Source organism: Heptranchias perlo, chromosome 10 (assembly GCF_035084215.1).
Source record: "Heptranchias perlo isolate sHepPer1 chromosome 10, sHepPer1.hap1, whole genome shotgun sequence".
Classification (NCBI taxonomy): domain Eukaryota; kingdom Metazoa; phylum Chordata; class Chondrichthyes; order Hexanchiformes; family Hexanchidae; genus Heptranchias; species Heptranchias perlo.
In genome coordinates, this window is record NC_090334.1 from 1,210,532 (window position 1) to 1,234,129 (window position 23,598).

The 23,598-nt window shown below is 48.9% G+C and overlaps 1 protein-coding gene and 1 long non-coding RNA gene across 5 annotated transcripts in view; one reads left to right on the forward strand and one right to left on the reverse strand.

Annotated features, from left to right (window-relative positions):
* Positions 1–23,598, forward strand: part of LOC137326216 (uncharacterized) — a 121,799-nt gene that overhangs the window by 34,049 nt on the left and 64,152 nt on the right. For 2 of the 3 annotated variants that reach the window (XR_010964139.1, XR_010964141.1), the window contains exon 2: positions 2,059–2,313. This is a non-coding gene — a long non-coding RNA (uncharacterized lncRNA). Of the gene's footprint in view, positions 1–2,058; positions 2,314–3,200; positions 3,346–6,730; positions 7,429–23,598 lie in introns of those variants that run through there. The other variant, XR_010964140.1, reaches the window with a different exon arrangement.
* plekhd1 (pleckstrin homology domain containing, family D (with coiled-coil domains) member 1) overlaps positions 1,718–23,598 on the reverse strand; it is a 120,981-nt gene continuing 99,100 nt past the window's right edge. Inside the window, exons 11-13 of one of the 2 annotated variants that reach the window (XM_067991097.1) lie at positions 20,569–20,713; positions 12,941–13,093; positions 1,718–2,253 (exon numbers count right to left, since the gene is read on the reverse strand). In XM_067991097.1, the coding sequence (XP_067847198.1) occupies positions 2,135–2,253; positions 12,941–13,093; positions 20,569–20,713 (417 nt within the window). In that variant the 3' untranslated portion in view covers positions 1,718–2,134. Of the gene's footprint in view, positions 2,287–12,940; positions 13,094–20,568; positions 20,714–23,598 lie in introns of both variants that reach the window. The other variant, XM_067991098.1, reaches the window with a different exon arrangement.

Consider the following 23,598-nt stretch of genomic DNA (forward strand, 5'->3'; position numbering starts at 1 on the left):
GAGCTGTGAAGCTCGCAAAGCAATGTGGGCGCCATCAATTGCACCTGGACCTCGTGGAATCCAGCAACCCTCTAAAACTGGACGGCCCTATCTCACTGCTGCCTCGTTGTGATGCCAAAGGGGATGTAAAGTGCCTCAGTCACCTGATAAACTCATGCCTGCACTGCGGCCTGGCCGATATGTTAGCGATCGCTCGCACCTGCCTGAAATGACCCAGTACCACAAACAGTGGGCACAGTAATCGTGTTCATAGCCACAGAGAGCGCGCAGTGCGGGCAGGTCCCCATGCAGTAGGTGGCAGAGCTTCTCCACTGCCTCTTTGGAGAAGTGCACTCATCTCATACACATCGCCTCAAAAAGGTCCTCATATGACCTGTGCTGCCTGTATATTCCATGGAGGGTGGCTTTTTAAAAAAATTCGTTCATGGGATGTGGGCGTCGCTGGCGAGGCCGGCATTTATTGCCCATCCCTAATTGCCCTTGAGAAGGTGGTGGTGAGCCGCCGCCTTGAACCACTGCAGTCCGTGTGGTGACGGTTCTCCCACAGTGCTGTTAGGAAGGGAGTTCCAGGATTTTGACCCAGCGACGATGAAGGAACGGCGATATATTTCCAAGTCGGGATGGTGTGTGACTTGGAGGGGAACGTGCAGGTGGTGTTGTTCCCATGTGCCTGCTGCTCTTGTCCTTCTAGGCGGTAGAGGTCGCGGGTTTGGGAGGTGCTGTCGAAGAAGCCTTATAGCTAGTGGGCTGCAGCATCTTTTAAAGCTGCCCACGTCTCCTTTGTTCCATCTAATGCTGCTCCTGATCCTCCCCCTTCCAAGGGTGTGCCCATAGGGAATGCACTTCCTGCAACGAGAAGCCTTCAATTGCAGGTAGATAGGGTTGGGATGTGGGAGTGGGGTGGGGAATGGCCTGCCTATGTTCTGAACCTCTCAGAAGCAAATCCAGGTGTCTGTCGGCAGAATGGGAGCAAGAAGAAACTCTCCGTACCCCTCAGGCTCAGAAGATCCCTGTCCCGATCCTGGCACCAGCTGCGCCTCATAAATCTCAGCCTGAGTTACCCAGAGTGCACAGGCCCTGGTTTGAACATGTTAATGGGGTCAGTCAGGACTCGGGGGTGGGGGCAATGTGGGATGGGGCAAAGAGCATGAGGGAATTTTGTGTGTGAGGGGGCAAGCGGTTTAAAGGCGCAAAACGGGTGGAATCAGCTTCTGCCCAATTTTCCTGCTGGAAAGATACCGTTTCTACACCGTTAATACACTGAAAAGAGGGTCAGAAATTACCACCCTTGGTAGTATCTGGCTAAAATATATTCAATTAGACACAAGTGTGTCACAGACTTTGCACGTGACACTTTTAAGTGTGGCAAATGCTGTAGACATAAATCTGTAGAAAGCGTGTATAAAGATCTATCCCTTTAATTAAAATAGCATACCTTGGCTAACCAGTGAGATTTGCTTTTTCACAAAACATTTGCTTCCTTTAATTGATCTTAAATTAATTTTTGTGCTCATTGAAGTGAATGATGTTAGTCTTGGAAATTAAACATTTTTCCCAATTTGACAACCAGTCAGCATCGAGCATTCCAGGCCCAATACAGAGCAGGTTAAATACAGAGTAAAACTCCGCTCCTCCCCCCCCCCAACTCTACCCCAACAAAGGGGAAATTTCCCCCCCCCCCAGTCACTGGATGCAGTGACATTGAAAACACACCCACTTACGATGATACTGCGACCAGGGCTACTCCCCTCCCGCCGTGCTTCGACCCCACAATTCAAAGAGCACCTCCCTGATTGAACCATGGATGCTGCACAGCTGTCCTGTGAGTTCTCCGAGCGAGCTGGCTAAACTAGGAAGTGGTTTACGGTGTAAATCCGCACCCAATAAGAACTGAGCAGAGACTCCTGAAACTCACCTCGCATGGACCTCTTCTAGCCAATGGACAAAGGAGACTTTGATCCAGCCAGCCTGGGGCTGGATGGGAGACCAGAGGTGAAAAAAAACAATTAGTCTAATCCACTGCCTTAATCTACTCTTGCCCATTTATATTTTACAAAGGTCACAAATTGGGGAACAGGTCAAGGGTTACGTTACGGCAAAGCAGAACTTCCTCTCGTTACGTCTCACGCCAGCATCAGGACTTTGAGGAATCTTTGAGAGTCATGTACTTATAGACGGTCTCCCGGAAACGCCGGTCCCTACTCAGCTTCCTGGCCGTCTCCTTCAGCTCCTCCATCTTCTCTTCCTGTTCACCTTGGGGAACGATGAAAGAGTGGGAATTGGTCACTGAAACAAAGGTGTACACGACGTCAGGTGAGTGAACTCGGGCGTCTTTAGCCAGCTAATAATCCCACCGGCTCTGTGGATTAATTAGGGGCCAGTTTTTAACAACAGCTTGTATTTATATTGCACCTTTAACAGAGGATTACATAGAATGTACAGCACGGAAACAGGCCATTCGGCCCGTCTGCTCTATGCTGATGTTTATGCTCCACTTGAGCCTCCTCCCACCCTACTTCATCTCACCCTATCAGCATATCCTTCTATTCCTTTCTCCCTCATGCATTTATCTTTATACCTTAAATGCATCTCTGCTATTCGCCTCAACTACTCCCTGTAATAGTGAGTTCCACACTCTGAGCAAAGAAGTTTCTCCTCAATTCCCTATTGGATTTATTAGTGACTATCTTAGCCTGGAATTTGCTCCAAAAATAACAGTGTGTTGAATAACGCTCACTGTTATTTAAGGGCAAATGAAAGAGCAACATTCAGCGAGTGAGCGCAGTCAAACCCACAAATCGGGAAGTTGCTCTCCGAGATTCCCCGCTGGTTTGACAGCTGCGTGGGAAGGAGATCGTGCCGGTGAAACGAATGGACCAGCACAAAGTTTCTGCACAGCCCGGCTGGAAACAAACTAACCTGCGCAGAAAAAGGGACACTGGGTTTTTTCGGTCTAAACGACCTTCTAACAGCCTGGTGTTAATGACTGTCAAACAACCTCTCTGGCACTGAGAATTAACTTTTAAAAATGTGGAGTCTCATTACTTCCAATTTTAATTGTTGGACATTTATTTTTAAAAATTACATTTCTTTGTCTCTTAATTTCGATATTTCTTACCCTCTCTTTCTTCCCCTTTCTCTAACTGATTTTCATTGAATTCACTACTGTAAACTTTCACTTCCTGATTCTGACTGCGCAGCTCGTCAAGGATGTTGAAGCTGATTAGTTGAGAGGAGAGAGAGATCCTTTCCCCGCTCTCACACATTCCCGGGAGAGGACGCTGCACTTTTTGCAGCTCACCATTGGAGGAAGTTTCCGCACAAAAGCCCGTGGATTGTTTGTGGGTGAGTTTAAATCTAATGTAGGTGGTGGGCACCGTTTGTTCGCCGCTCAGAGAGAATTCCGGGCCCTTATATTTATGGCCCCTAGTTCTGGTCTCCCCCACAAATGGAAACATCTTCTCTTCATAATTTTAAAGGCCTCTATTAGGTCACCCCCCAGCGTTGCCATGGCATCTTCTTGGCCCACCTGAGGGCAGTGTGAGGCGAATGGATATTTGCTCCTTTATTTACATGTCCTTCAGCACTGAGCGGGATTATACCAATGGCTTCCCTTCCTCCTCCAATCTGAGCCCACGCTGACCAGCAAGGTCCCTGGGTCTGCACTGAATCCGCAAAACTCAGCCTCGTGGCAGGGGTCTCAGCTCCCCTCCCCCTTTAGGGCGAGGGGGCCCGAACGGCCGGGGTTCATGCCCCATGATTGTTATCCCGTGGCCCCACTGCTAGAAGTGTGCATGTGAAAAATCGGGGTTAAAGGGAACGCTAAGGGCCTAACACTGGAGCCTTCCCAACCCTCCTCCCGTTACCCCTGACATAGAGGCCTATTGCTGGTGGGCCGGAGAGGCGTAGGCCTCTCTCCCACACGAAGTAGTTAGGACTCAGATTGCAATTTTAAGGGACACGTGGGTGGAGCTTATGATGGGAATGCCCCGCCCACATTCACTGCTGTCCAATCAGGCCAGAGAGGTTTTAAAGATTGTTTTCTTTTGTTGTTGTGTGGATCCCTCCGCCTCCTGACTCCGAAATACCGGGGACCTCTCCTGACCCAGCTCCACCCTTGTCCCGTGTAACCTCCCCTCCTCCCACCTCCGAGCACCCACCCACAGGGCCTCTAAAGGCATCCCAGGCAGTCGACATTCCCAAGACATGAGAGCTGGGCAGCAGCTCCATCGGGACCCCCACCTGGTGCCTGGGGGGGGGCCTCAAAATGGCAGCGGCCAGAATGGTCAAAACCGACCCCGATCGGGGGAGAGCTGGATTGCCATCAGCCTTGCCCTGCCTCAGCACTCACTTATCCACTCCCACTCCCTCCGCATCGCCCTTAAGTGACAGCTATGGCTCAGAGGCAGCACTCTCACCTCTGGGTCAGGGGGTTGTGGGTTCAAGTTCGAGACTCGAGCCCATAATCCAGGCTGACACTCCCAGTGCAGTACTGAGGGAGTGCTGCACTGTCGGAGGTGCCGTCTTTCAGATGAGACATTAAACCGAGGCCCCGTCTGCCACCTCAGGTGGATGTAAAAGATCCCACGGCACTATTCAAAGAGCAGGGGAATTCTCTCCGGTGTAATTGGCTGCCGTGTTTCCTACATTACAACAATGACCATGCTTCAAAGGCATTTAATTGGCTGTAAAGCACATTGGGATATCCCGAGGTCATGAAAGGCGCTGCAGAAATGCAAGTCTTTCTGTCTTTTCTTTTTATAAATTACAAATTCTTTCTTTCTGTAAGCTGGTGGTGCTGGATCTGCCCACTGAGAAGCAGGCTGTGAAGATAATTCCAGCAATGGTGCATTTCCATCTGCTGGTGGTAGGACAGCAGAACAGGGCCATTGTGAACTGCCCCGGGTTACAGCAGCACCATCCTGTGGCCACATTCCAGGATCAGACCACACAGCAAGGAGCAAAAGGGAAAAGTCGAGAGGGAACCTCTTGCTTACAATTTAAACAAACCTTTGCGGGGTGGGGGCTTAATGAGGGCACATTGTTGTGTTCATCAATGTGGGGAATGCAATATTTCCCCACTCTTTACATCTGTGTCAGCGTGTCGATTTCCCGTGTTGGATACAGCATGAATTAGTCTCGAGGCTTTTTATACCATTTCCCACACCAGCCAACATTGCAGCCCCTCTGAATGAGCTTGTTAATTTAACACAACTGTACGTGCATCTTAATGTGGAGATGCCGGTGATGGACTGGGGTGGACAAATGTAAGGAATCTTACAACACCAGGTTATAGTCCAACAGTTTTATTTTAAAATCACAAGCTTTCGGAGATTATCCCCTTCGTCAGGTGAATGAGTGAAAGGTTCTCAAATCGCATATCTTACGTCCCAGTACGCTGAATATACATTGGGTCTCTTTCTCTCTGTCTGTGTATTCAGTGTACTGGGACGTACTGTTCTCCGTGACTGGCCTGTTTGAACAACAACGACACCTTTGATTGGTGTGATGCTGTCCCAGCCTAATATAAGATATGCGATTTGAGAACCTTTCACTCATTCACCTGACGAAGGGGATAATCTCCGAAAGCTGGCTCTTTTTCCCCCCTTCCCCCAGTTCACACCGGCTCTCTTCCCCCCCTTCCCCCAGTTCACACTGGCTCTCTTCCCCCCCCTTCCCCCAGTTCACACTGCCTCTCTTCCCCCCCTTCCCCCAGTTCACACTGCCTCTCTTCCCCCCCTTCCCCCAGTTCACACTGGCTCTCTTCCCCCCCCCCCTTCCCCCAGTTCACACTGGCTCTCTTTCTCTCCCCCCCCAGTTCACACTGCCTCTCTTCCCCCCCTTCCCCCAGTTCACACTGGCTCTCTTCCCCCCCTTCCCCCAGTTCACACTGGCTCTCTTCCCCCCCCTTCCCCCAGTTCACACTGCCTCTCTTCCCCCCCTTCCCCCAGTTCACACTGGCTATCTTCCCCCCCTTCCCCCAGTTCACACTGGCTCTCTTCCCCCCCTTCCCCCAGTTCACACTGCCTCTCTTCCCCCCCTTCCCCCAGTTCACACTGGCTCTCTTCCCCCCCCTTCCCCCAGTTCACACTGGCTCTCTTTCTCACCCCCCCCAGTTTACACTGGCTCTCTTTCCCCCCCCCCCAGTTTACACTGGTTCTCTTCTGCACCCACCCCCCGTTTACACTGGCTCTCTTCTGCCCCCCCCCCCAGTTTACACTGGCTCTCTTTCCCCCCCCCAGTTTACACTGGCTCTCTTCTGCACCCACCCCCCGTTTACACTGGCTCTCTTCTGCCCCCCCCCCAGTTTACACTGGCTCTCTTCCTCCCCCAGTTTACACTGGCTCTCCCACCCCCCCCAGTTTACACTGGCTATCTTCCCCCCCCCTCCCAGTTTACACTAGCTCTCTTCTCCACCCCCCCCCCCCCTCAGTTTACACCCCCCCCCCCAGTTTACACTGGCTCTCTTCTCCACCCCCCCCCCCCCCCCTCAGTTTACACTGGCTCTCCTGCTCCTCTCTTTGACTGAGTGCTGCTGTTCTGGGGAACCAAGCAATGTTGCGTGTTGTGGGTGGGGATTTGTTTAGCCTAAAGCTATGGGCAATATCAGGACATCCCACCCCACCCCAGCAGGATCGGGCATCAAGGCGGTGCGTTTGGTCATTGAATAGAGACCAATGGGCCTCTTCCGTTGGACGTCACTGCCAGTCGCCATCTTTGTTTCCTTCAGCATGTGGCAGCTTTCCATCTCTGAGGATAGCGGCGGAGGCCTAAGACGGGAGTGGCGGAGAGAGACGGAACGAGAGCGCGGAGCGGGAGCGTTACAGCACAGCCCGTACCACGTTCGAAACCCCCTGCGGATTTTCGCCTGCCAACATGCGGGCAAGAGGTCCGGGCCCAGAACTCTGACCGCCTATGGGGAAAACAGCGACTGTGGATGGTCAGCACGAATACTTGTGCACATCACATGAAACTACAGCGGCCGGGGGGGCGAAACTCTCTGGATCTGTGCTGCCAGAATCATCCTGAAGGGACGGACGTGCAGCCCGCACATGACGCACTCGGTCATAATCTCCAAAGTAGCAGATGGAGAAACAATCTAATCTCACCTATTGCTTGTTGTATTCCACACTGCGTCAACTCATGGTCGTTGCCAGCTCAGAATGTTGTTGAACGCGATGCCTAGTAATTCACGGCTAAACGTGTCATTGCTGCCTGTGCTGGCGTTCCTCCCACACCCTCGTCAACCATCGTTGTATTGGACAAGATGTGAAAGAGTTTGATGGGGAACCAAGCTACATACTGGGTCCTTGGCACTCGTGACAAACATCCCAGGCGAATGTGGAGCTGGAATCCCCACTCTCCACACAATTAAAACTGGGATACCCCCTGAGAAATTAGAAGAGATTATGTATCTGATGGCAGAGAACGTAATTACACTAATGAACTGATTCTAAGAATCAAAGCTTGGTTCATTTGCTGGGGTCAAATCAAAATGAGCTCTGTTGATGTAAATGTATTTTGTATCAGCAAGGGTCATTGGTTGCAGAGATACTTAATGAAAGGATGAAAGACTTTCATTGTGCAGCATCTTAACCACGACTCTCCCGAGTGTCACAACATGCTTTGCATTCAGTCAGCTTCTTTGAAGAGCTGCACAGGCACAATGGGTCGAGTGACCTCCTTCTGTGCTGTAAGATTCTATGATTTTATTGAGGGAGAATCCACAAGTAGGGGACTAAATATAAGATAGTTATATAATATAAGATTGGATAAATCCAATCAAGAATATAGGAAAAACTTCTTTACCCAGAGAGTGGTGAGAATGTGGAACTCGCTCCCACAAGGAGTAGTTGAGGCGAAATAGCATAGATGGATTTAAGGGGAAGCTGGATAAACACACGAGAGAGAAAGGAACAGAAGGATATGGTGATAGAGTGAGATGAAGTAGTATGTGGATTGATGTGACCTCTGTCACATGACTGATTCATCTCTGGCTCTGTCTTTTTATAACTGTATCCCATCCTCTTTTCCCTGATTGTATTAATACAATCCTGTCTGCCTCTTTCGGTTTGGAAGAAGGGTCCACTCCTGAGCCTTGCTCCAGCCCTACAACCCTCCGAGATCTCTGCGCTCCTCCAATTCTGGCCTCTTGCGCATCCCCGATTTTCTTCACTCCACCATTGGCGGCCGTGCCTTCAGCTGCCTAGGCCCTAAGCTCTGGAATTCCCTCCCTAAACCTCTCCGCCTCTCTGTCCTCTAAGATGCTCCTTAAAACCTATCTCTTTGACCAAGCTTTTGGTCACCTGTCCTAATATCTCCTTATGTGGCTCGGTGTCAAATTTTGTTTGATAATCGCTCCTGTGAAACGTTTTACTATGTTAAAGATGCTATATACGTGCAAGTTGTTGTTGTTATTGTGTCCCCTTGGTGCGAGGCACCTACACAAGACGAGATTGGAGGAAAGTCTCTACCTTAAGATGCACGAATGTAAGGAATCTTACAGTAAGCAGGAGAGAGCAACACCAACTTGCATTTATATAGCACCTTTAACATAGTAAAACATCCCAGGGCGCTTCACAGGAGCGAGTTTCAAACAAAATTTGACACCAAGCCACATAAGGAGATATTAGGACAGGCGACCAAAAGCTCGGTCAAAGAGGTAGGTTTTAAGGAGTGTCTTAAAGGAGGAGAGAGAGGTGGAGAGGTTTAGGGAGTGAATTCCAGAGCTTAGGGCCTAGGCAGCTGAAGGCACGGCCGCCAATGGGGGAGTGATTAAAATCGGGGATGCGCAAGAGGCCAGAATTGGAGAAGCGCAGAGATCTCGGAGGGTTGTAGGGCTGGAGCAAGAAATCGAGAAGAAAAAAAACTGTAAGAATGTTTTAGAGTCAATGAAGAAACAATCACACAAAATGAAAACAAGCTCCCAATCCCGCAGGAACAGTCTTATTTTTTTCCACTCCTTCCCTCCTGTTCTGATTCTCGCTGACTGCCCTGACTGGGGACCAGCCTCTCGTAGCTCGCTCGAGTGCATGTTCCAACCTGTGACGGTGGAGGGGGGCAGAAATTTTGACTCCCGCCCAAAACAACAGGGCGTGGAGTTGTGGGAGGCAGGACATGTCACCTGACCCTGCACTGCTCCTCCTGAACCAGATCCGGGTTCGGAAGGGCCTCGTTCCCAGGTTACCCGCCCCGGGTGAAATGTTGGCGAGTGGACTCCTCGCCCATTTACAGACCCATCTGACTATTTCATCAGACAGGCCATGGGCATCAATGGGTCGGGCAACGTGCTTTCCCCACACCGCCCACCCCCCACCACCGGTTTCCAACCGCTGACCACCAGTATTTCAGGCACAGAATCAGTGGCCGTGAGTTGAATTTCTCCTCCAGCGAGTGTTCCAGGCCGTTCAAATGTGGGAGCCTCGCAATCGAGGCCGATCCCACCCTCGCCCGACACCCACACACAGCGCTGGATAGTGACTGGGAGTGGGGATTCTGTGCTGATTCACCACTCCCAAACCAGGGGTGCTGAGGCCAATTATAGCTGCCCCAAGGTGCAATTAGCACAGACTGGGGATAGAACGTGGATCTTTCTGCTCTGTTTAGCTCACTGGATAAACTCACTGTGATCTCTCACGGTGGGGGAGGCGAGGGAGACAGCTGGACAAAGCATTTCCAGCTCATCTGTGAATGCTTTGCAAAATTAATCGCCAGTTGTTTTTTAGGTGCCGTTCAGCTCACTGATGCCTGACACTGAGGAAAACCATGGCCACTATGGAATAAGGAGGCCACATACTGCTTGGAAAATAAGAGTCTAAATGGGATGGAGGAGCAGAGGGATCAGGGGTACAGATACACAAATCACTAAAAGTAGCGACGCAAGTAAGCAAAGCCATAAAAAATGTAAACCAAGCACTGGGGTCCATTTTTACAGGAATAGAATTCAAAAGCATGGAAGTTATGTTAAACTTGTATATTATATAAGATCATAAGAAACAGGAGCAGGAGTAGGCCATATACCCCCTCGAGCCTGCTCCGCCATTCAGTAAGATCATGGCTGATCTTCTACCTCAACTCCACTTTCCCACCCGATCCCCATATCCCTTGATTCCCTTAGTGTCCAAAAATCTATCTATCTCAACCTTGAATATACTCAACGACTGAGCATCCACAGCCCTCTGGGGTAGAGAATTCCAAAGATTCACAACCCTCTGATGAAGAAATTCCTCCTCATCTCAGTCCTAAATGTCCGACCCCATATTCTGAGACTATGCTCCCTAGTTCTAGACTCTCCAGCCAGGGGAAACAGCCTCTCAGCATCTACCCTGTCAAGCCCCCTCAGAATCTTATATGTTTCAATGAGATCACCTCTCATTCTTCTAAACTCCAGAGAGTATAGGCCCATTCTACTCAATCTCTCCTCATAGGACAACCCTCTCATCCCAGGAATTAATCTTGTGAACCGTCTCTAAGGCAAGTATATCCTTCCTCAGGTAAGGAGACCAAAACTGTACGCAGTACTCCAGGTGAGGTCTCAGCAAAGCCCTGTACAATTGTAGTAAGACTTCCTTACTCTTGTACTCCAACCCCCTTGCAATAAAGGCCAACATTCCATTTGCCTTCTTAATTGTTTGCTGTACCTGCATGCTAACTTTTTGTGTTTCTTGTACGAGGACACACAAATCTCTCCAAACACCAACATTTAATAGTTTCTCACCATTTGAAAAATATTCTGTTTTTCTATTATTCCTACCAAGGTGAATAAACTCACATTTCCCCACATTATACTCCATCTGCCACCTTCTTGCCCACTCACTTAACCTCTCCATATCCCTTTGCAGCCTCTTTGTGTCGTCCTCACAGCTTACTTTCCCACCTAGCTTTGTATCGTCAGCAAACTTAGATACATTGCACACAGTCTCTTCATCCAAACCATTAATATAGATTGTAAATAGCTGAGGCCCAAGCACCGATCCTTAAGGCACCCAACTATTTACAGCCTGCCAACCTGAGAATGACCCGTTTATCCCTACTCTCTGTTTTCTGATTGTTAACCAATCCTCTATCCATGCTAATATGTTACCCCCAACCCCATGAACCCTTATCTTGTGTAACAACCTTTTATGTGGCACCTTATCGAATGCCTTTTGAAAATCCAAATATACTACATCCACTGATTCCCCTTTATCCACCCTGCTAGTTACATCCTCAAAGAACTCCAGTAGATTTATCAAACATGATTTCCCTTTCATAAAACCACGTTGACTCTGCCTAATCATATTATGATTTTCTAAGTGCCCTGTTACCACTTCCTTAATAATAGATTCCAGCATTTTCCCGACAAATGATGTCAGACTAACTGGCCTGTAGTTCTCTGTTTTCTCTCTCCCTCCTTTCTTGAATAGCGGGGTTACGTTTGCTACCGTCCAATCCGCTGGGAATGTTCTAGAATCTAGGGAATTTTGGAAGATCACAACCAATGCATCCACTAACTCTGCAGCCACCTCTTTTAGAACCCTAGGATGTAGGCCGTCAGGTCCAGGGGATTTATCAGCTTTTAGTCCCATTAGTTTCTCCAGTACTTTTTCTCTATATTTATATTAATTACTTTAAGTTCCTCACTCCCATTAGCCCCTGCTATTTCTGGTATGTTTTTTGTGTCTTCTACTGTGAAGACAGTTACAAAATATTTGTTTAAAGTCTCTGCCATTTCCTTATTCCCCATTATAATTTCTCCTGTCTCAACCCCCAAGGGACCCACGTTTACTTTTGCTGCTCTCTTCCTTTTTACATACTTGTAGAAGCTCTTACAATCCGTTTTTATATTTCTTGCTAGTTTACTTTCATATTCTATTTTCTCCCTTTTTAACAATTTTTTGGTCATCCTTTGCCGACGGAACCGTGGTTAGAGTACGGTGAACAGGTCTGGTCTCCATATACCTTGGTTAGACCACATTTGGAGTACTGTGAACAGGTCTGGTCTCCATATGATAAAAAGGATATGGAGGCACTGGAGAAGGTGCAAAAAAGATTTACTTGGATGATACCAGAACTGAGAGGTTATAACTATCAGGAAAGATTGAACAGGCTGGGGCTCGTTTCTCTAGAAAAGAGCAGGCTGAGAGGTGACCTGATAGAGGTCTTTAAGATTGTGAAAGGGTTTGATAGGGTAGATGTAGCAAAGATGTTTCCACTTGTGGGGGAGACCGGAACCAGGGTCCATAAATATAAGATAGTCACTAATAAATCCACAGGGAATTCAGGAGAAACTTCTTTACCCAGAGAGTGGTGAGAATGTGGAACTCGCTCCCACATGGAGTGGTTGAGGCGAATAGTATAGATGCGTTTAAAGGGAAGCTAGATAAACACATGAGAGGGAAAGGAATAGAAGGATATGCTGGTAAGGTAGACGTAGAGAAGATATTAATCAGCCTGCGAATCTTTCCACTACTTCACTCTGTTCTCTGTGGGAAGAGTGTGAATGTACAAAATCAGCAAGAACTGAAAAGCAACCAGGTTGGTTTTGCAATCAGTGGCACACCTTGCAGGTGAGGTAGGAACCAGGGACTTTCATGGGGAGGGGCAGCCAGAGGGCGAGTCTACCTATTCCTGCAACCACACCAAAAGAGCTGGGAGGAGGCCAGGCTCGTGTATTGTGAGTGGGACGTGGTGCGCAGAGAGGAAAGAGAGAAATCTTAAAAAGAAATGGCCTCTTCTTCACTCAATCGCACTGGCAGTTTGGGAGGGAGGGAGGGGGTGGAGAGGAGGTAGAGAAGAATTTCACCCAGCAACACATTCACTTCCTCTCCGTCCAATTCATTTGTATTAAAAAGGTTTAGTAGTGTTACAGTACAGCCAACACCCCCCCTCCCCCCGTTAGGATTGAAAGCCCTTGCACCACGTTGAATGGGAACCTCTTGAAGCATCGAATGTCACTTACCAAAAGAGTTCCAAACGGCGGTGGACTGCCTCCGACGGAACCTGCAGCTCTTTATCCTGCGGGCCGCAGCCCTTTGCACGTACACCGAATTCTTCATGATGATGGGGAGATTGGCGTCAATCTCAGCCTTCCTGATACACTCCTCAAAGAACTCTGCAGAAGACAAAGGTCAAGTGAAAAATTGGGAGCGTTGACGGAGAGTGGAAATAACGCAAAGCTTGGCAGCAAGAACATTCTCGCAGGCGAGGCTGTTCGAACTTTGACCGCCCGCTTCTAGAGCAGTTTCCACCCCATGATTCTTTCAACGTGTATATAGGAACAGGAGGAGGCCATTCAGCCCCTCGAGCCTGTTCCACCATTCAATTAGATCATGGCTGACTTGCATCTTAACTCCATTTATCCGCCTTGGTTCTGTAACCCTCAATACCCTTACCCAACAAAAATCTATCAATCTCAGTTTTGAAATTTTCAATTGACCCCCAGCCTCAACAGCTTTTTGGGGGAGAGAGTTCCAGATTTCCACTGCCCTTTGTGTGAAGAAATGCTTCCTGACATCACCCCCTGAACGGCCTGGCTCTAATTTTAAGATTATTCCCCCTTGTTCTGGACTCTCCCACCAGAGGAAATAGTTTCTCTCTATCGACCCTTTCAAATCCTTTAATCATCTTAAACACCTCAATTAGATCAGCTCTTAATCTTCTATATTCAGGGAATACAAGCCTAGTCTCTGTCCTCATAATTTAACCCTTTGTGCCCTGGTATAATTCTAGTGAACCTGCACTGTACCCCCTCCAAGGCCAATATATCCCTCCTGAGGTGCGGTGCCCAGAATGTAGTTTTAAAAAAATTATCGCTCGGCTCTGCTCTGAAACCGGGTCATTCTCACTGCGAGAACTGCAAGCACTGCAGGAAGTGTGGATACTGTTGGGATTTCTTGTGCCAAATCTCCTGTCCTAATTATCTTCTCCATATTATATGGTGGACTCATTACTAGATGGGGGGGGGGGGGGGGGCGTGGGATTCACTGAGACTCCGCCCCTTTCACTACAGTCTCACGTGAGCCACACGATCTTCCCCTTCCCCCCCTCCCCATCGTGCTTTGCAAATCAGCCATCAATCCAGAGTGGGCTCCAATGCAGCGTGTCGCTGACTGGGAGACTGATTCCCCCCCCCACACTGTGACCGCCTCACTTTGGTCGGGGGGGGGGGGGGGCAGCAGAAACCAGGTGCTTCCTCACAGGGAGAAAACTGCCTACCTGCCCTCTCACCTCTCTGCACCACACAGGAGGAGGGACTTTGAACAGAGAGAGAGGGAATGTTAAAAAGGGGAGAAGGAATTGGGGAACCATGGGTCGCACTGCAATGAATAACACTGCTGCTCTTACTCTCCCGAAGAGGCGCCTTGTTAATGATCCTCCTGTCATCACCTCCAAGTGTGAGCACTGGGTAACTGGCAATTAGTTTCTAGTTATCTGCAGTCTTTGTGTGCTGTGTACTTTAATGCAACTTCAAATTAGTCAAATGTTACGTGTCAGTTTGGCTCGGTTGGTAGCACTCTCGCCTCCGAGTCAGTTGATTTCACGACCCGTAACTCATTTTCTTAATCGCACCTCAGTGAAGGCCCTTGGGACGTTGTTCTGCATTAAAGGTTCTTTATAAACGCAAGTAGTTGTCGGTTTGCAACGAGTTTCTCTGTGCCTTACTGCACCATTCCCCCTTGAATAGACCTCTTTTGAGAGGAGCGTTTTTAATCCTCCAGGATTGCCCTGGAGTTGCCAGGAATTAATCTTCTGGACCCCAGGAGAAAAATCATAGGGACATTAAAAAAAAATTGTGTGTGGGGAAAAATGGATGTTGAGCCAAAGAGGGAGATATTAGGAAGGGGAGAAAAGAGGTGGGTTTTAAGGATGGTTTTAAAGGAGGAGAGAGAGGCAGAGAGCATTAGGGAAGAAATTCGAGAACTTAGGGCCTAGACAACTAAAGGCACCTCCTCTCAAACACAAAAGACAAACATACTTCATACCCGATAAACTTGAGCTCATACAAAACTCTGCGGCCCGTTACTTAACTCGCACCAAGTCCCGTTCACCCATCACCCCTGTGCTCGCTGACCTACATTAGCTCCCTGTCCAGGAACGCCTCGATTTTAAAATTCTCATCCTTGTGTTCAAACCCCTCCATTAACCTCCTCCAGCCCTACAACAATCTGAGAAGTCCACATTCCTCCAATTCTGGCCTCTTGTCTATCCCCCACTTCCTTTGCCCCACCATTGGTGGCCGTGCCTTCAGCTGCCTAGACCCCAATCTCTGGAATTCCCTCCCTAAACCTCGCTACCTCTCTCCTCCTTTAAGATGCTCCTTAAAACCTACCTCTTTGACCAAGCTTTTGGTCACCTGTCCTAATATCTCTATGTGGCTCGGTGTCAAATTTTGTCTGATAATCGCTCCTGTGAAGCACCTTGGGATGTTTTACTACGTTAAAGGCACTTAAATAGGCTACATTAGGTCTAGTGTGGCTGGCACAAATGCTTGGGTCTCCAGCTTTGAAATATGCTGATCCTCCCCAGGCTATAAGCAAAGACTTGAGCTCTTGTATGAAAGAAAGATTTGCATTTATATAGCACCTTTCATGACCTCAGGACATCCCAATGGTTTTTTTTTTACAGCCAATGAAGTATTTTTGAATTGTAGTCGCTGTTATAATGTAGGAAGCAGCCAATTTGCACACAGCAAGGTCCCACAAACAGCAATATGATAATGACCAGATAATCTGTTTTAGTGATGTTGGTTGAGGGATAAATATTGGCCAGGTCACCAGGGAGAGCTCCCCTGCTCTTCTTCGAATAATGCCATGGGATCTTTTATGGTCCACCTGAGCGGGCAGGCGGGGCCTCTGTTTAATGTATTTTTTTTATTCGTTCATGGGATGTGGGCGTCGCTGGTGAGGCCAGCATTTATTGCCCATCCCTAATTGCCCTTGAGAAGGTGGTGGAGAGCCACCTTCTTGAACCGCTGCAGTCCGTGTGGTGAAGGTTCTCCCACAGTGCTGTTAGGAAGGGAGTTCCAGGATTTTGACCCAGCGACAATGAAGGAACGGCGATATATTTCCAAGTTGGGATGTTGTGTGACTTGGAGGGGAACGTGCAGGTGGTGTTGTTCCCATGTGCCTGCTGCCCTTGTCCTTCTAGGTAGTAGAGGTCGCGGGTTTGGGAGGTGCTGTCGAAGAAGCCTTGGCGAGTTGCTGCAGTGCATCCTGTGGATGGTACACGCTGCAGCCACAGTGCGCCGGTGGTGAAGGGAGTGAATGTTTAGGGTGGTGGATGGGGTGCCAATCAAGCGGGCTGCTTTGTCCTGGATGGTGTTGAGCTTCTTGAGTGTTGTTGGAGCTGCACTCATCCAAGCAAGTGGAGAGTATTCCATCACACTCCTGACTTGTGCCTTTTGGATGATGGGAAGGCTTTGGGGAGTCAGGAGGTGAGTCACTTGCTGCAGAATACCCAGCCTCTGACCTGCTCTTGTAGCCACAGTATTTATGTGGCTGGTCCAGTTAAGTTTCTGGTCAATGGTGACCCCCAGGATGTTGATGGTGGGGGACTCGGTGATGGTAATTCCGATGAATGTCATGGGGAAGTGGTTAGACTCTCTCTCGTTGGAGATGGTCATTGCCTGGCACTTGTCTGGCGCGAATGTTACTTGCCACTTATCAGCCAAAGCCTGGATGTTGTCCAGGTCTTGCTGCATGAGGGCACGGATTGATTCATTATCTGAGGGGTTGCGAATGGAACTGAACACTGTGCAATCATCAGCGAACATCCCCATTTCTGACCTTATGATGGAGAGAAGGTCATTGATGAAGCAGCTGAAGATGGTTGGGCCTAGGACACTGCCCTGAGGAACTCCTGCAACAATGCCCTGGGGCTGAGAGGATTGGCCTCCAATAACCACTACCATCTTCCTTTCTGCTAGGTACAACTCCAGCCACTGGAGAGTTTTCCCCCTGATTCCCATTGACTTCAATTTTATTCGGGCTCCTTGGTGCCACACTCGATCAAATGCTGCCTTGATGTCAAGGGCAGTCACTCTCACCTCACCTCTGGAATTCAGCTGTTTGTCCATGTTTGGACCAAGGCTGTAATGAGGTCTGCAGCCGAGTGGTCCTGGCGGAACCCAAACTAGCAACGGTGAGCAGGATTGGATGTGGCAGGACTGCAAAGCTTTGATCTAATCCGTTGGTTGTGGCATCGCTTAGCTCTGTCTATAGCATGTTGCTTCCGCTGTTCAGCATGCATGTAGTCCTGAGTTGTAGCTTCACCAGGTTGGCACCTCATTTTTAGGTATGCCTGGTGCTGCTCCTGGCATGCTCTTCCACACTCCTCATTGAACCAGGGTTGATCCCCTGGCTTGTTGGTAATGGTAGAGTGAGGAATATGCCGGGCCATGAGGTTACAGATTGTGCTGGAATACAATTCTGCTGCTGCTGAAGGCCCACAGCGCCTCATGGATGCCCAGTTTTGAGCTGCTAGATCGGTTCTGAATCTATCCCATTTAGCACGGTGGTAGTGCCACACAACACGTTGGATGGTGTCCTCAGTGCGAAGATGGGACTTCGTCTCCACGAGGACTGTGCGGTGGTCATTCCTACCAATACTGTCATGGACAGATGCATCTGCGACAGGTAGATTGGTGAGGACGAGGTCAAGTAAGTTTTTCCCTCGTGTTGGTTCGCTCACCACCTGCCGCAGGCCCAGTCTGGCAGCTATGTCCTTCAGGACTTGGCCAGCTTGGTCAGTAGTGGTGCTACCGAGCCACTCTTGGTGATGGACATTGAAGTCCCCCACCCAGAGTACATTCTGTGCCCTTGCTACCCTCAGTGCTTCCTCCAAGTGGTGCTCAACATGGAGGAGGACTGATTCATCAGCTGAGGGAGGACGGTAGGTGGTAATCAGCAGGAGGTTTCCTTGCCCATGTTTGACCTGATGCCATGAGATTTCATGGGGTCCGGAGTCAATGTTGAGGATTCCCAGGGCCACTCCCTCCTGACTGTATATCACTGTACCACCAACTCTGGTGGGTCTGTCCTGCCGGTGGGACAGGACATACCCAGGGATGGTGATGGAAGAGTCTGGGACGTTGGCTGAAAGATATGATTCTGTGAGTATGGCTGTGTCAGGCTGTTGCTTGACTAGTCTGTGGGTCAGCTCTCCCAATTTTGGCACAAGTCCCCAGATGTTAGTGAGGAGGACTTTGCAGGGTCGACTGGGCTTGGTTTGCCTTTGTCGTGTCCGGTGCCTAGTGGTCCGTCCGGTTTTATTCTTACTATGACTTTTTTTTAAAGCGAGATTGTACAACTGAGTGGCTTGCTAGGCCAGTTCAGATGGCAATTAAGAATCAACGACATTGCTGTGGGTCTGGAGTCACATATAGGCCAGACTGGGTAAGGACGGCAGGTTTCCTTCCCTAAAGGACATTAGTGAACCAGATGGGTTTTTATGACAATCCGGTAGTTTCGTGGCCATCATTACTGATACTGGTTTTTTTTAATTCCAGGTTTTATTTAATTAATTGAATTTAAATTCCACAGCTGCCGTGGTGGGATTTGAACTCATGATTCCGGAAGACAGCATCTCTGACAGTGCAGCGCTGCCTCATTACTGCACTGGAGTGTCGCCCTGGATTATGTGCTAAAGTACAAATACATAAAGGGCAAAAGAGTAACTAGGGAGAGAGTAGGGCCACTTAAGGATCAACAAGGTCATCTATGTGCGGAACCACAAGAAATGGGTGAGATCCTAAATGACTATTTCGCATCGGTATTTACGGTTGAGAAAGGCATGGATGTTAGGGAACTTGGGGAAATAAATAGTGATGTCTTGAGGAGTGTACATATTACAGAGAGGGAGGTGCTGGAAGTCTTAACGCGCATCAAGGTAGATAAATCTCCGGGACCTGATGAAATGTACCCCAGGACGTTATGGGAGGTTAGGGAGGAAATTGCGGGTCCCCAAGCAGAGATATTTGAATCATCCACCGCTACAGGTGAGGTGCCTGAAGATTGGAGGGTAGCAAATGTTGTGCCTTTGTTTAAGAAGGGCGGCAGGGAAAAGCCTGGGAACTACAGACCGGTGAGCCTGACATCTGTAGTGGGTAAGTTGTTAGAGGGTATTCTGAGAGACAGGATCTACAGGCATTTGGAGAGGCAGGGACTGATTAGGAACAGTCAGCATGGTTTTGTGAGAGGAAAATCATGTCTCACAAATTTGATTGAGTTTTTTGAAGGGGTAACCAAGAAGATAGATGAGGGCTGTGCAGTAGACGTGGTCTACATGGACTTCAGCAAAGCATTTGACAAGGTACCGCATGGTAGGTTGTTACATAAGGTTAAATCTCATGGGATCCAAGGTGAGGTAGCCAATTGGATACAAAATTGGCTTGACGACAGAAGACAGAGGGTGGTTGTAGAGGGTTGTTTTTCAAACTGGAGGCCTGTGACCAGCGGTGTGCCTCAGGGATCGGTGCTGGGTCCGCTGTTATTTGTTATTTATATTAATGATTTGGATGAGAATTTAGGAGGCATGGTTAGTAAGTTTGCAGATGACACCAAGATTGGTGGCATTGTGGACAGTGAAGAAGGTTATCTAGGATTGCAACGGGATCTTGATAAATTGGGCCAGTGGGCCGATGAATGGCAGATGGAGTTTAATTTAGATAAATGTGAGGTGATGCATTTTGGTAGATCGAATCGGGCCAGGACCTACTCCGTTAATGGTAGGGCGTTGGGGAGAGTTATAGAACAAAGAGATCTGGGAGTACAGGTTCATAGCTCCTTGAAAGTGGAGTCACAGGTGGATAGGGTGGTGAAGAAGGCATTCAGCATGCTTGGTTTCATTGGTCAGAACATTGAATGCAGGAGTTGGGATGTCTTGTTGAAGTTGTACAAGACATTAGTTAGGCCACACTTGGAATACTGTGTACAGTTCTGGTCACCCTATTATAGAAAGGATATTATTAAACTAGAAAGAGTGCAGAAAAGATTTACTAGGATGCTACCGGGACTTGATGGTTTGACTTATCGGGAGAGGTTGGATAGGCTGAGACTTTTTTCCCTGGAGAGTAGGAGGTTTCAGGGTGATCTTATTGAAGTCTATAAAATAATGAGGGGCATAGATAAGGTAGATAGTCAAAATCTTTTCCCAAAGGTAGGGGAGTCTATAACAAGGGGGCATAGATTTAAGGTGAGAGGGGAGAGATACAAAAGGGTCCAGAGGGGCAATTTTTTCACTCAAAGGGTGGTGAGTGTCTGGAACAAGCTGCCAGAGGCAGTAGTAGAGGCGGGTACAATTTTGTCTTTTAAAAAGCATTTGGACAGTTACATGGGTAAGATGGGTATAGAGGGATATGGGCCAAGTGCAGGCAATTGGGACTAGCTTAGTGGTATAAACTGGGCGACATGGACATGTTGGGCCGAAGGGCCTGTTTCCATGTTGTAAACTTCTATGATTCTAAGTCTCTGTAGTGGGACTTGAACCCACGACCTCCTGACTCAGAGGAGAGAGTGATACCCACTGAGCCAAGCTGGCACAGTGTAAGCATATTTCAGGACAACCCTTACTGTCACCGGCATCACTTACTTCTCAGCTGGCCCACGTCTCCTTTCATTAGCTCGTTTTTCTCCACCGTGCGTTCGTTTGAGCTCAGGCCCTGCTCCAGGCGCTGCAAGGCATCCTCTGCATCCTGCAATCTCCGCTCCAGCTCCGCTCGAGACTTAATCTCCTCCTAGCACAAGAAATCAGTTTCAACTTAAGAAATAAGAAACAGATATCAAGAACTATCTGTCTCTCTGGGGCCTGCGTGTCCCGAAGGAGCAGTGCGTATAGGGATGCTCTGGAGATTTAATGTAATGAAGCAGCTGATGTAATCAGTTACATCTATATACAGTGCAGCCAATACCAGTGCATCATCAATTCTGCAACTTGTAAAATTTTCTTTAAATTACACTCTACATAAGCAGTTTCTATATCTCAGTATCTATCATACAATCGCAATCAGCAGTTTCTGTGTGTCACTTTTTATGGTATACTATATGAACAGATTCTACAGCGCAACTTCTATAGTTCACTTTACATAAGGAGTTTCTTTAGAGCAGTTTCTATAAGACATTTCAAAACCAACTCAATAGCACAATGTGCACAGTGCACTCTCCAAAAGCAGTCTCTGCACCACTGTTTTTATAGTGCAATCTGTAAAAGCAATTTCTATAGTGACTCTACATAGGGCAGATCCTATAGTACGCTCGACCCAAGGAGCTCCTATAGTACGCTCGACCCAAGGAGCTCCGATAGTACGCTCGACCCAAGGAGCTCCCATAGTACGCTCGACCCAAGGAGCTACTATAGTACGCTCGACCCAAGGAGCTCCCATAGTACGCTCGACCCAAGGAGCTCCTATAGTACGCTCGACCCAAGGAGCTCCCATAGTACGCTCGACCCAAGGAGCTACTATAGTACGCTCGACCCAAGGAGCTACTATAGTACGCTCGACCCAAGGAGCTCCTATAGTACGCTCGATCCAAGGAGCTCCCATAGTACACTCGAACCAAGGAGCTCCCATAGTACGCTCGACCCAAGGAGCTCCCATAGTACGCTCGACCCAAGGAGCTCCCATAGTACTCTCGAACCAAGGAGCTCCCATAGTACACTCGAACCAAGGAGCTCCCATAGGACGCTCGACCCAAGGAGCTCCCATAGTACGCTCGACCCGAGGAGCTCCCATAGTACGCTCGACCCGAGGAGCTCCCATAGTACGCTCGACCCGAGGAGCTCCCATAGTACACTCGACCCAAGGAGCTCCCATAGTACGCTCGACCCAAGGAGCTCCCATAGTACGCTCGACCCAAGGAGCTCCTATAGTACGCTCGATCCAAGGAGCTCCCATAGTACACTCGAACCAAGGAGCTCCCATAGTACGCTCGACCCAAGGAGCTCCCATAGTACGCTCGACCCAAGGAGCTCCCATAGTACGCTCGACCCAAGGAGCTCCCATAGTACGCTCGACCCAAGGAGCTCCCATAGTACGCTCGAACCAAGGAGCTCCTATAGTACGCTCGATCCAAGGAGCTCCCATAGTACACTCGAACCAAGGAGCTCCCATAGTACGCTCGACCCAAGGAGCTCCCATAGTACGCTCGACCCGAGGAGCTCCCAAAGTACGCTCGACCCAAGGAGCTCCCATAGTACGCTCGACCCAAGGAGCTCCCATAGTACGCTCGACCCAAGGAGCTCCTATAGTACGCTCGACCCAAGGAGCTCCTATAGTACGCTCGACCCAAGGAGCTCCCATAGTACGCTCGACCCAAGGAGCTCCTATAGTACGCTCGATCCAAGGAGCTCCTATAGTACGCTCGACCCAAGGAGCTCCCATAGTACGCTCGATTCAAGGAGCTCCTATAGTACACTCGAACCAAGGAGCTCCCATAGTACGCTCGACCCAAGGAGCTCCCATAGTACGCTCGACCCGAGGAGCTCCCAAAGTACGCTCGACCCAAGGAGCTCCCATAGTACGCTCGACCCAAGGAGCTCCCATAGTACGCTCGACCCAAGGAGCTCCTATAGTACGCTCGACCCAAGGAGCTCCTATAGTACGCTCGACCCAAGGAGCTCCCATAGTACGCTCGACCCAAGGAGCTCCTATAGTACGCTCGATCCAAGGAGCTCCTATAGTACGCTCGATCCAAGGAGCTCCTATAGTACGCTCGATTCAAGGAGCTCCTATAGTACGCTCGATCCAAGGAGCTCCTATAGTACGCTCGATCCCAAGGAACTCCTATGGAAGAATCATAGACTCTTACAGCACAGAAAGAGGCCATTCGGCCCGACGTGCCTGTGCCAGCTCTCCGAAAGAGTTGTCGAATTTCGTCCCACACCCCAGCTTTTTTACCCAATAATCCTGCAAATTAGTCCTCATCGAGTACATGTCCAATTGGCTATTCAAAGTTCCTATGGAATCTGATTCCACCACCCTTTCAGGTAGTGAGTTCCAGATCTTAACAACCCTCTGTGTGAAAAATATTATCCTCAATTCCCCTCTAGTTGTTTTATTATTTTATTTCTGTGACCTCTGGTTACTGACCCACTTGCCAGAGGAAGGAGTTTCTCCCTACTTGTTCTATCAAAACCCCTCATGATTTTGAACGCCTCTATCAAATCTCCCCTTACCCTTCTCTCTCAGAGGAGGACAACCCCGGCTTCTCCACATAACTGAAGTCCCTCATCGCTGGTACCATTCTAGTAAATCTCTTCTGCACCCTCTCCAAGGCCTTGACATCCTTCCTAAAGTGTGGTGCCCAGAATTGGACACAATACTCCAGCTGAGACCTAATCAGTGATTTGTAAAGGTTTAACATGTCTTCCTTGCTTTTGTATTCAATGTCCCTAGTTACAAAGCCAAGTGGCCCATAGGTTTTCTTAACCACCTTATCAACTTGCACTGCCGCCATCAAAGATTTGTGAACGTGTGCCCCCAGGTCCCTCTGCTCTTGCACCCCCCTCAAAATAGTACCATTTAGATTATACTGCCTCTCCATGTTGTTCCTCCCAAAGTGCATCATTTCACACTTATCTGCATTAAATTGTATCCGCCATGTGTCTGCCCATTTCCTCCTG